The sequence below is a fragment of the Oncorhynchus masou genome, chromosome 31, assembly GCF_036934945.1.
Source record: "Oncorhynchus masou masou isolate Uvic2021 chromosome 31, UVic_Omas_1.1, whole genome shotgun sequence".
Taxonomy (NCBI): Eukaryota; Metazoa; Chordata; class Actinopteri; order Salmoniformes; family Salmonidae; genus Oncorhynchus; species Oncorhynchus masou.
Genome location: NC_088242.1, coordinates 80,006,990 through 80,019,963, shown reverse-complemented (window position 1 = coordinate 80,019,963; position 12,974 = coordinate 80,006,990). Strand labels below are relative to the sequence as shown.

The window sequence follows — 12,974 nt, the reverse complement described above, 5'->3', positions numbered from 1 at the left end:
GCTACTGTATCTTTTTTGACACGCAAAGACAAACGGTGTTCTATAGTATGTATGTTGTGAAGCTAATAGCAGTGACATCATTACTGTGTAACTCCGGTAGTGCAACATCTGAAAAATACCTGGTAGTGTGTACCAGTGCACAACAAGTCGGCGAATGCCATCATCACCCACGACAGAGAACGGTTGGTTGTCAAGAGCAATGAATTCCATCATCTTGGATTTTAACGGATTTCGCCCGAGTGGTCTTGCTGAAATTATTACTCTTTCAAATGACTGCTCAATTCACACAGCAGACATTGTTGGCTAGTTTAGGACTACTGTGTTGCACTTAGAGCACAAACTTTTACGTGGAATCATTAAATCATGTACCTATGTTATATAGGTATGCACAGCAGCTTTGACATTGGTTTTGCACATTCCAATATGTTCCGATTCCAATATGTTCACCGATATATCGTGCATCCCTACCCCTTTCATTGAGTAGCCACACCTCTCCTCAGCACAAAATACAATACAGATTCCCCTAATGACTTTAAACTAGAGGTCGACCGATTAATCGGAATTTTCAGGATCCGAGTTGCCGATTATACCTTTATTTAACTAGGCAAATCAGTTAAGAACACATTATTATTTTCAATGACGGCCTAGGAACGGTGGGTTAACTGCCTTGTTCAGGGGCAGAACGAAAGATTTTCACCTTGTCAGCTCAGGTGATCCAATCTTGCAACCTTACAGTTAACTAGTCCAACACAACAACAACTTGCCTCTAGTTGCACAACAGGAGACTTCCTGTTACGCAAATGCAGTAAGCCAAGGTAAGTTGCTAGCTAGCATTAAACTTATCTTATAAAAAACAATCATAATCACTAGTTAACTACACATGGTTGATGATATTACCTAGTGTGTCCTGTGTTGCATATAATCTGACTGAGCATACAAGCATCTGACTGAGCGGTGGTAGGCAGAAGCACGCGTGTAAACATTCATTCAAACAGCACTTCCGTGCGTTTTGCGAGCAGCTCTTCATTGTGCGTCAAGCATTGCGTTGTTTAGGACTTCAAGCCTATCAACTCCCGAGATGAGGCTGGTGTAACCGAAGTGAAATGGCTAGCTAGTTAGCGCGCGCTAACTAGAGGGACGGAAGCTATACTGTTTTACTGGCAATACTAAAATGCCTATAAGAACATCCAATAGTCAAAGGTTAATGAAAAACAAATGGTATTGAGGGAAATAGTCCTATAATTCCGACAACCTAAAACTTGTTACCTGGGAATATTGAAGATTCATGTTAAAGGAACCACCAGCTTTCATATGTTCTCATGTTCTGAGCAAGGAAATGAAACGTTAGCACATAATGCACTTTTACGTTTTTCTCCAACACTTGGTTTTTGCATTATTTAAACCAAATTGAACATGTTTCATTATTTACTTGAGGCTGAATTGATTTTATTGATGTATTATATTAAGTTAAAATAAGTGTTCATTCAGTATTGTTGTAATTGTCATTATTAAAAACAAATATATAAAAACATTTTTTAAAATATATAATATATATATATAACAAAACAATTAATGACCGATTAATCGGTATCGGCCTTTTTGGTCCTCCAATAATCGGTATCGGCGTTGAAAAATTATAGTCGGTCGACCTCTACTTTAAAAAGCAGAATTTAGACAAGCTTAGCAGTCTGACGTTCACTTATCCTGAGATCAGTCTGCCGAGTGTGTACATATCAACAGCTAGCAGACTTGAGTCGCTTTCACTTGAAAGCCTTTAAAATCAGAATTTGGGGAAATATAGTACACATCTTATGGAAAGTGCTCCATGAATATGTTCAAAGGATTACAATGTATACATTTAACTATAACTTATTGAATTCTACCCTGTTTTATTATATCTGATTAATAATGTTAGTTCATAAGAAAGAGGATATGTGGCATGGACAAGGGGGTAATTGGAAATGATAACCATTGTGGAAGAAGGAATGTATGTGTCTAAAGTAACCAAAGAGAATCCTATAACCGACCCGGCTATAACCCTGTGGAGATAAAATAAGACAGCGAGAGCCAGAGTTTTCCGTATCTGGGGTGGGACTGGAACTGTCAAGTGGTAATATACTGTGGTGAGACTTCAGGAGATAATCCAGATGTAGTGTGTAATGTATGTGCGCTAGTGGGTTGGAATGGACTTTAGAAGCAGCTTTGTCCTTGTCGGAGAGAAGGAGGGGGATTCAAGACGCTATGACAAAATGTGAGGTATTTAAACCAATGTACATGGTATTATGACCAGTGCTCTCGAGAATAAACGCTATTGGCCAATTTTGGTTGACTGGTCTCTTTCCATTCTATGCAAATAAGGATCTTACAAATTCTTAGAAACGGACAGAGTATTTTAAATTGGTTAATGAACACATAAGAACTAAATTCATCTAACACTTACCCAGTTCTGGAGACCACTCCATGTTCATGTCAAGGTTGCTAGGCAGGTAGATGTTTCCAGGTACTTACAAACGCAGTGGGAATTAGTGAGTAAGGCACTGTGGTTATACTGTTCCAGCTATCTGACGTGGGGTCATAACAGTCTAGAGTCTTGCAGCGCTGCGTCCCAAAGTAGCCCCCCACCACGTACAGTTTGTTCCCAGAGGCCACCGCATGGCAGCTCATTCTTTTAGAAGTCATGTCCCCAACACGAGACCACTGGTTGGTCTCACAGTCAAAGCGGTAGGCGGAGGCGGCGGTGAACTCAGTGTCTCCGCCCATTATGAAGATCTGGCTGCCCAGAACAGCAGCGGCTGTGTATCTCCACGGTTGCGGACATTCTGCTGCGATGGCCCAGCGGTTCTCTAGAGGGTCGTAGCACTGCACCTTTGAGGCCTTGTCTCTGTGTATGGTGGTACCACCAAACACAAACAGCTTTAGCTTGGCGCTGACCACAGCTGCATTGCTAACACCATCTCTGAGCGGCGCCATCATGGTCCATTTGTTGGTGAGTGGGTCATACCGCTCTACCTGTTTGAGGGAGACTGATGGGGAGGCTGGGAAGATGCCTGCTATGGCAGTGTGGCCACCCACCACATACAGCCAGTTCTCCAGTTCAGCTGAACCATGGCCAAACCGTGCTATCAACATGGGAGCTCCTTTAGACCACTCCTCGTGGACCGTGTCATAAATCCAAACATCCTTGGACACCCCATTCTCAGAACCCCTTCCCCCAGTCACGTAGACCTTACAGCCAATTGCACAGGCACTGAACTCTTTCCTGGGACTGGGCAAGACCGACTTGGGAATGATCTCCTTGGCTTTGTGGTCCACCTGGTAGATCTTATCACACATGAAGGTCTGTCCTCCCAAGATGAGCAATGTGTGGCCTGCCTTGCGGGGCCGGGCACATGGGCTGGTGACCACCCCATCGTTTTGCAGGATCTTCTTCTTGCACTGCATGGCCTCCTCCACTATCTGCCGGCTCCTCTTGTCTGACATCACCAGCTCCTCGCAGGCCACCGCATCAATCAGACACTCAGAGGGCAGTAGGGCCAGGCGGATTCCACCCAGCAGCTCAGGGAGGTCGTCTCTGCGGCCGTCCAGGTCGTAGCGCACCCAGCGCATCACAGCATTGAACACGATATGCTCGTCCTCGATCTCCAGCTCGTCGCTGAGGATCAGGTTCAGCAGCTTGTATTTGTTGAGGCCGTAGAAGTCCTCTGTGTCCTGCAACGCCTCAAAGTGCACCAGGCACATCCTCCAGGAGAGCTCATACAGCTGTTTGCATTGGTGGGCATCAGACAGTAGCATCATACCCAGGCAGTTGGACAAGTGCAGGTTCTTCTCCAGGAATTCCGCAGCAGCGTCTCTGATGTCGTGGAACTGCAGCATGTCTCCCGCCTCCAGCAACGACTCCGCGTTCTCCTCGTTGATGATGACACGTGACGAGTAGGCAAAGTCCAGCAGCAGCTCCAACACCTCTGGATGCACACTGTCTCTGAAGTTCACCTCGTTGTCCAGGCTCTCACGGAGCCCGCCGCTGAACATCGCCTCAAAGTAGCGGCTGCATGCGGCCAGTACCGCCCGATGGCAGGGGAAGGAGCGGTCCCCCGCCCACAGCGTCACGTCAGTGAACATGCACTGCTTGCGGAGGGTGTTGAGGTGCGTGAGCACGCTGTCTGGATGCGAGGGCTTATGGAACAGTGAAATGTTCATGGAGCCCGTGCTGGTCCGGGACTTACGGTTTTCATGGACGCTGACTGACATGGTTTCAGAGACCTCCAGGGAGTCGCTTGTCCTAATTTCTCCAACTACTGAAAAACAAAAACAGAAAATGAGATGCAAAACAAACTGGTGGATATTTTTTTCCAAAATACAATTTACTTCTAAAGTTGAGCTCAATGGGGATTTATTGTTAAATCAAATAAACTTAGATTCTTTACATCTACTCATTGGCACAAAGGGCAGACTTAAAATATAATTTGAGAAAAAGTATTATTTATCCAACTGATCATAGACAACCAAATGGGGGAAATGTATTCAATTACTAGGCAACATCTAGATCATGTGATAACGTGCTACTTATATGAATGCCATTCCTACATTGGAATAATGCCTATTAAAACACCTACGCCTAATTGCAGAAAATGGATCATCCTAAAGTGGATATGCCTATTGAATCAAACAAGTTAGGCCTATGATTTTGGTTAGGCTATTTAAATCAATTAGTGCATTTAAAAAAAATCTTCAAAGTCACTCATGTAAATGAACCGTGCTTAGTAGGTACAACATTATGATATCGCTCGATGTCTGAAATTATTCAGCAGTCTCAGCATGTTTTATTAATAGAGCTCACACACACACACGCACAGCAGAGAAGGCCCACAGAGTAATGTGGCCAGAATGTGACCCTCAGCTAAATTGCACATTCAAGCCACTTAATGAATCTCCTGAGTAAAGCATAGCCTAATTGTTAAGAGTTTGTGGGAAAGCCTTTCAAAAATCAACCTTTCAAAGTAACCAAATCCTATTTATTAAATTGTAGTAGATACAGTTCCTAGCCTATGTAATGTCTTATCGATGGCCTACATGCATATTAAATCATTAAGCAGACTCCCTGGCACGTTTCATAGCATATCAGCAAATCTACACTTGAGCCGGCTTATTAATAATGGTCAGTCAACACAGGGCATCCCTTTTTAAAAACTGTCTCTTCCACTTGTCATCAAAGTCCACAAAACACTAATTCAGAGCTTTCAAACCATTATATACCACAGAGCATTCAATTAGTGAAGTCATTCCAATCTCAGACAAGCAGCTCAATATTCATTAGAATGCTGTTCTTTTTCAGAGGGGAAATATTGTGGGGTGCACACTGCTGCTCAATCACTGTTAGTACTTCTACCACATAGCAACACTCCAATCCCAAAAGGATCAAGTCTTCTTTTAACTACATGGCATGGAAACAGACGAGAGTATATAAAAGCCCTAGCAGACAGGTTTGTGTTCAGTTGTGGCAGGTTAGAGGGCACAGGCAGGCATACACACATCAGCAGGGCATTTAAAAATGTCAATGTCAGGGAACACAATGCAGCAGGTTAGTCACAAAAAAGATGGGGCACACCAATTACAATTACACTGCAAATACAGCTGATCCAGGCACAGACTGAAGAGGATTGGGGGGGACAGCATCAGATCCCAAACAAATGCTCCCTCTATTTCATGTTGTCAGGAAAAATTCTATGCAGCTTGTGAGCTGGTAAATTACTTAGGCCAGGGAACCACAAAATGGCCAAACGAGTTCTGATGGTGGTTTATGTTACTCAAATAAAATAAAACATTTATTGGTCAGGCTAACAGTTTTGAAGATGTTATCACAGGTGCAGCAAAACGCTTGGGTTTCTAGGTCCTATAGTGCAGTAATGAAGCAATACAATAAACAAAACTTTTAAAATTAAGACATATCAGAGAGCGCAATTTAAATATGTGAATGGTGTGTGTGTGTGTAGACAGTATGACTAGAAAAGGTGTGTACAGCAGTAGTCATATAGGATGAGCAATGACTAGAACACAGTAAATAAATAAAGTGGGTAAAACAGTACGTAAACATTTAAGTGAGCAGTGTTTACTATGTACATAGGACAGCAGTCCAAGGTGCAGGATAGAGTACCGAGTGGTAGCCGGTTAGTGACAGTGTCAGGCCAAGGTACTGGACAGAGGCCAGCTAATGATTACTGTTTAGCAGTTCAATGGCCTGGAGATAGAACCTGTTAATCAGCTATTACTTCCAATAATAACTGCCAGTCATGCCCAGCATGATCAGGATGATGCTGAATCATTCTCTGTGAGACTAAATACCAAACTTCCAGGACATTCACACATGAATGGGGCCTCTTAATTAGATTGTCAACAGGCAACTTAGAAAAAAAAAGGTCCCTATTTTCCCCATCTTGTTTCTTCCCTCCGTAAACATCTCAGCCCTTCTGACTAAAAGCCTTTCCAGGATCTTTTCACATGGTGTTTGTATTCCAGTGCTACTCTCTTTTATTAGACACAGGGAGGATGGAGGAGAACCGGGGTTTCAGGAGTCTGAAGCAGGGAACTTCCCTGCATTTGTGATGCTGAATGGATCGCCAGCTGGTTTGCAGTCCTAATAACCAAGAGTTTCTATCAATCCGTAGGGACTCTACATGGCCCATTGGGAAATGGCTGGTGTCTGTGCAACTGAGGGCATATGGGTTCAAACCCTCAAGCTACTTTGACAAGCCAGTGAGTGAGTCTAATGAAAAAGTGTTTGAAAGAACAGCTCCAGGGAGTCAGGGACATTCAAGCCAGGAGCTTTCAAAGATAAATTCTTCTCTTAGTAGAAGAGTTAATCCTTTATGGCTGAGAAACAATTGTTTTGGAGGCCACTTTGCCATCCTGTTCCAGATGGACCAAAAAGAAATGCCAAAGAGTTACATTTGACTGAATCTGCCATCTAAAATGGGATGAATTTATTAATGTGACTGGTCTGGTGTGACTTGGAAAATGAAGATTTTAATTGGAAAAGTTGTCATTGTAAATGAACTTATTTTCCACAACTAAGTCTAATAAAGCTATTTTGTTTTACTGCCTAACTTTAAAATTATTTTAGTCACCAAGGTCCCAGTTTACTCCTAGCCTATTATGCTATAGCCCTGGAATTATGCATTTTGCTTTCAACGTCTCAGTAGGGTGCCAAATGACATTTAATTTTTCAAACTTATTTATGAAAGGAAATCAACCCTGTTTAGTGTGTTATGATTATTATTAAACAGAGACATCAAAATACACCCCTAGGTGCCAGCCAGCTATAACTACGCTGATATATCATATTGAAATCCTGGGTGGTGGGCGGCTGGCTACTTTCAAACAAATAACTTAAATAATTATCACGTTAATAACGAAGTATCACCTAGGCTACAACAGCTGTTGAGTGAATCAATTAAACATTTTAAAACTCCTATAAAACTACATAAAGTTGAATTCAAGACATCAAAAGGTGGCGTAGTTAGATAGCTTCGATTTCCTTCAGACAATTGAACACAAGCCACATGTGGAATCATGTCATGACATCAAAGCTGGCATTCCAATAAACGTTGCATTGTGGGCTAGCTAATGAAGTCCGATTATGACGATAGCGAAATTAATTGAAACGCTCACATTGTTAAGGCAAGCTAACCTGACAGTCTTAACCCCCTAAAATATCTTCAGAATGATCTGGTCAGGCCTTGCACGTTAACGCTAGCTCGCTAATTATCGATGGTTTCGCCAAAGGACTAGCTAACCAGTTAGCAAACTAGCTAACTCGTTAACGTTACATTGTTTTTTGTCTATTTCTAGAGTACCACCAATTGGTATCAAATAAACCTGTTTAACCCTATGTTCTGTCAAGCTAACTAGCTAGTTATATATGAAAATAAGTTTAACAGCTAATTTACCTAGCCAGCCAGCTAACTAGCAAACAAACTTTAGCTGAAGTAACGACGTCCACCTAGTTACTCCTTCTGTCAAGACTTCAGATGACAAGCTAGCCAACATCCAGATAAACACTTGCAAAGTAGCCTAATAACAATTGACAGCATACTCACATACATATGGTTGTTAAACGGGAATCGAAGAAGTGTATTAGTTTCTGGTTGATTGATTAAACCATGATTTTACTCTAAGTAGTTGAGGTCCTTTCACGCCACTTTGTCTGCAACTGGGTTCCGTCTGAGGTGGGAAATCAGGAAAAAATGCATATCCAGTGGTGTGTTTCTTTACCCAATTCCGGCAACCTATTTCATGCAATTCAGCACAACAACCAATAAAAGTAGATCTTTGGGTGCGATTTTGACAACTAATAGACCAATCGGATTAAACGACAGAATGGGGTCCGCCCTCTTCCTCTTGGTGGTAAACAGCAAAACAATAGCTTGCCCACTGACAATTAATGAGTTACAGTACATAGATAATTTGTAAGGGAAAGTGGATATCTAGTCAATTGCACAATGAATGTGTCTAATGCATTTAACCCAATCCCTCTTGCCTCAACCTCTTCCAAGTCTCCCACAAAGATGAGGGCACTCCCTCTCTCCCTAGCAATGATATTACTCTAAAGACAAGTCTTGTAAAATTTTCCAGAAAAATTCAACAATGAAAATGAACATGAAGTTCAACCATTGAACAAGGAAAAATACATGTTACTCATTCGGTTCATGTTTTGCACTACATTGACTTAAAAAAAACAAACTTGGTGTGGCTTCATGTCTATAATTTTGCCTTTGTCTAGTGTAGAGTTCCCTCTAGTGGAAGTAGGCCTACAACTGTACATCACTGCAGATACTGTGGCATATAGCCTAGAGTAAATACAACTTCTCTGTTCACAGAAAAGCCATCTCCAAGGGAATGAATATGGCATTTCAGAAGGAGGTAAGCAAGCAAGGTGCATTATGCAGTCCAATACTCCAATATAGAGTATAGAACTGCAATGATATCCCTTGAATGCCAGAGTGCGCTCTGGCATTCAAAGACACATCTCTAATACTGGTACTTGCTAATTAGGGACACTTGAGATCAAGTAGTCAATGTAAGTTGTTGTTTTGAAGGTAACATTTTTTCAACACAAACAAACTTTGTATATAATATGTTTAATTTTGACCTTTGAAACAAGGTCAGATCTTCAATGTTATATCCACTATCAGAAAAAAAGAGAATAAGATGAGCAGCACCTCCTACTGGATAGTTAATCTATCTACAGCTATCCTTTTGGTGTCCCATCCAGGGTTTTAACTAAGGCCAGCTCTGCTAAGCTTTGATATTTGTCACTGACTACTACCTATGTGCTATCGTGAGAATGATTACTGAGAGATCCCTTAATAAATAAATAGATTCACTGCTATCGAAGTCATTTCAAAGGGTAGGTTTAACAGAGCAAATGAAATGTAACTTTACTTTATAAGTCATATAACATGAATTATAAACTGGTTTGTTTGAGCTCTGAATGCTGATTGGCTGAAAACTGTGTTATAGGGGACCATGTACCACGGGTATAACAAAACACTTATTTTACATTGGTAACCACTTTATAAAAGCAATATGGCACCTCGGGAGTTTGTGGTATATGGCCACTATACCACGGCTAAGGTCTGTTTCCAGGCACTCTGAGTTGTGCATAAGAACAGCCCTTAGCCGTGGTAAATTGGCCATATACCACCCCTTGTACCTTGTAGTTTAATGATACAAGGTCTATATATATCTTTTGCAAAGTCATTAACAGCTATTGTTTAAATTAAATCCAAACTTCAACTAAAAATAGACAATACATATAGGCCTAGGGTTTCAAGATTTGGTTGATTTGAAATGTAATATTTACGTTAATAATGAATATGTTGGATTTATGTCACCATCTCAACCAAAAATCTAAGATAAAGAATAGGATTAACTTTATTTAAAGTGCCTTTAAAGTTTGATTTTATTTGATTCCATCCTTTAACTTAGATTTTTGGTTGAGATAAAGATGTGAATCCAACATATCAGTAATTAATTTGTAAACAAACTGGATATTGAATTGTGTTCGGTTGTCAGTGCAACCAAATGTCAACATTTGAAGGAGATGTATCTACAGTGTGTTTGGAAAGTATTCAGACCCCTTGACTTTTTGCACATTTTGTTTCATTAATCCTTTTCCCCTCATCAATCTACACACAATATACCATAATTATTAAGCAAAAACAGGTTTAGAAATCTTTGCAAATTTACTAAAAATAAAAAACTGAAATATCACATTTACATTAGTATTCAGACCTATTACTCAATACTTTGTTGAAGCACCTTTGGCAGTGATTACAGCCTCAAGTCTTCTTGAGTATGACGCTACAAGCTTGGTACACCTGTATTTGGGGAGTTTCTCACATTCTTCTCTGCAGATCCTCTCAAGCTCTGTCAGGTTGGATGGGGAGTGTCGATGCACAGCTATTTCCAGGTCTCTCCAGAGATGTTTGATCAGGTTCAAGTCCGGGCTCTGGCTGGGCCACTCAAGGACATTCAGAGACTTGTGCTAAAGCCACTCCTGCATTGTTTTGGCTGTGTGCTTAGGGTCGTTGTCCTGTTGGAAGGTGAACATTCACCACAGTTTGAGGTCCTGAGCGCTCTGCAGCAGGTTTTCATCAAGAATCTCTCTGTACTTTGCTCTGTTCATTGTTGCCTCGATCATGACTAGTCTCCCAATCCCTGTCGCTGAAAAACATCCCCACAGCATGATGCTGCCACCACCATGGTTCACCGTAGTGATGGTGCCAGGTCTCCTCCAGATGTGACAGTTGGCATTCAGGCCAAAGAGTTCAATCTTGGTTTCATCAGACCAGAGAATCTTGTTTCTCATGGTCTGAGAGATTTTAGGTGCCTTTTGGCAAACTCCAAGCGGACAGTCATGTGCCTTTTAATGATGAGTGGCCTCCGTCTGTCCACACTACCATGAAGGCCAGATTGGTGAAGTGCTCCAGAGATGGTTGTCCTTCTGGAAACGTCTCAATTCTCAGAGGAACTCTGGTGCTCTGTCAGAGTGACCATCGGGTTCTTGGTCACCTCGCTGACCAAGGCCCTAGTCCCCCGATTGCTCAGTTTGGCCGTGCGGACAGCTCTAGAAAGAGTCTTGGTGGTTCCAAACTTCTTCCATTTAAGAATGATGGAGGCCACTGTGTTCTTGGGGACCTTCAATGCTGCAGACATGTTTTGGTACCCTTTCCTCAGATCTGTGTCTTGACACAATCCTGTCTTGGAGCTCTACAGACAATTCCTTCGACCTCATGGCTTGGTTTTTGCTCTGATATGCACTGTAAACTGTGGGACCTTATATAGACAGGTGTGTGCCTTGACAAATCATGTCCAATCAATTGAATTTACCACATGTGGACTCCAATCAAGTTGTAGAGACATCTCAAGGATGATCAATGGGAACAGGATGCGCCTGAGCTCAATTTTCGAGTCTCATAGCAAAGGGTCTGAATACTTAAGTAAATAAGGTATTTCTGTTTTTTATTAGTAAAAAATATCCAAACATTTCTAAAAACCTGTTTTCACTTTGTCATTATGGGGTATTGTGTGTAGATTGATGAGGATTTACATAGTGTGTTGTATTGGGGTTGTGCCGCAGAGCATTATGGGGGGGGGGGGGTACTTTTGTTGAACTACTTTCATTCTCTGGGGTACAGGAAAAGGTGCGAATAAAACGAGACTCAACCTCTGCCTGATAACAGCTTCATGAAGTAAGATGAAAAGGTGAGGGTGTTGGGCCCTCATTAACAGGGAGCCTTTTATCAATCTGCCTGTTTTGCAGCCCTGGCCTGCTTTTTGGATAGTCTGAGCCTTGGGCGAAAGAGGGGTACAGTGACTTGAAGAACATCGATCGTTCGGCTAAACGGCAAAAACAGGGAGCATATACGATTCAAGCTTCTGGGAAAAAGCTGCATCGATCATGACGAAGGTTTGCATATTCAAAATGCGCAACACAACGAGGAAGTAAGAAGAAACAGGGATGTTCTCAAGCAGTTTATCAACACCACTGAGTTTTTGGGCATGCAATAATTGGCTTTAAGAGAACACAACGTAGGAAAGTTCCGCTAACAATTGCAACCACAATGAGCTTGTAGCGGTAATTGCACGTTACGATACTTTACTGGCTAAACATATGGAACTTCCTACTGTCTTTTCTGGGATGTCGAAATCAATTCAGAATGAAATGATAATTTCATTACATCATCCATTAAAAGTTATATTAAAGAGAGAGGTTGAAGCAGCACATTTCTTTTCATTGCTCGCTCTAGTATGCTTTCCACTTTCCTCCAGTATTTATTTAGCAAAGATGATAACACATGATCACTCCAGACAGACACAAGCAAAAACTCATTAAATAAATGATGCAGTAGCCTAGGCTACACCTAAACATTTGAGATATGACTTGCTATATGGGATGAAAAAAAGACCATTTTTTTGTCTGATCAACTGTAGGCTACTAATAAGAGCAGATGCATCCATTTGCTGTCCATTTGGTCAGGGTAACTAAATGGTAACGTTACGTATTTACGGTCAATTTGTGTGTCAGGAGAAATTGTGAATGTGATCAAATTTGGTTTATATTCAAAATTGGGCTGGCTAGGCTGCCAATACGTTTTCAATCCAAAATTATTAACTGGGATGAATCAATCAAGATAATAGTCATGAGGCCTACAGTTGCATAGGCCTGCATGATGCAATCATGCATAAAGCAGGCTCAGGCCCATGAGTTCTATTGTCTATCAGTTGTTGTTTCTGTGTCTGAGTAGAGGAAATCCCCCACCTTACCTAGTCTAAATATAAGGTTGCTTGACAGAAAAAAATTGCCCCCATCTCTGGGACCTATGGTGCCACCAGTCTGCTTGCTCTTGTCAGTTATCGTCAGGTATGTGAATGATCAGGGCTTTTTTCAGGAACGTTTCTTGGAATACATTGTG

General features: G+C 41.6%; 1 protein-coding gene across 8 annotated transcripts in view; it reads right to left on the bottom strand.

Moving 5' to 3' along the window:
* Nucleotides 1-8,322, bottom strand: part of LOC135524527 (kelch-like protein 25) — a 47,021-nt gene extending 38,699 nt beyond the window's left edge. For 6 of the 8 annotated variants that reach the window (XR_010452973.1, XR_010452975.1, XR_010452974.1 and 3 more), the window contains exons 1-2: nucleotides 8,094-8,322; nucleotides 2,441-4,295 (exon numbers count right to left, since the gene is read on the bottom strand). Coding sequence is in view for 2 of the 8 variants with exons in the window: in XM_064952130.1 (XP_064808202.1) it covers nucleotides 2,479-4,248 (1,770 nt within the window). In the remaining 6 variants the exon portion in view is untranslated. The remainder of the gene's footprint in view (nucleotides 1-2,440; nucleotides 4,296-8,093) is intronic. The other 2 variants (XR_010452978.1, XR_010452976.1) reach the window with 2 other exon arrangements.
* Nucleotides 8,323-12,974: the final 4,652 nt, after the last annotated feature.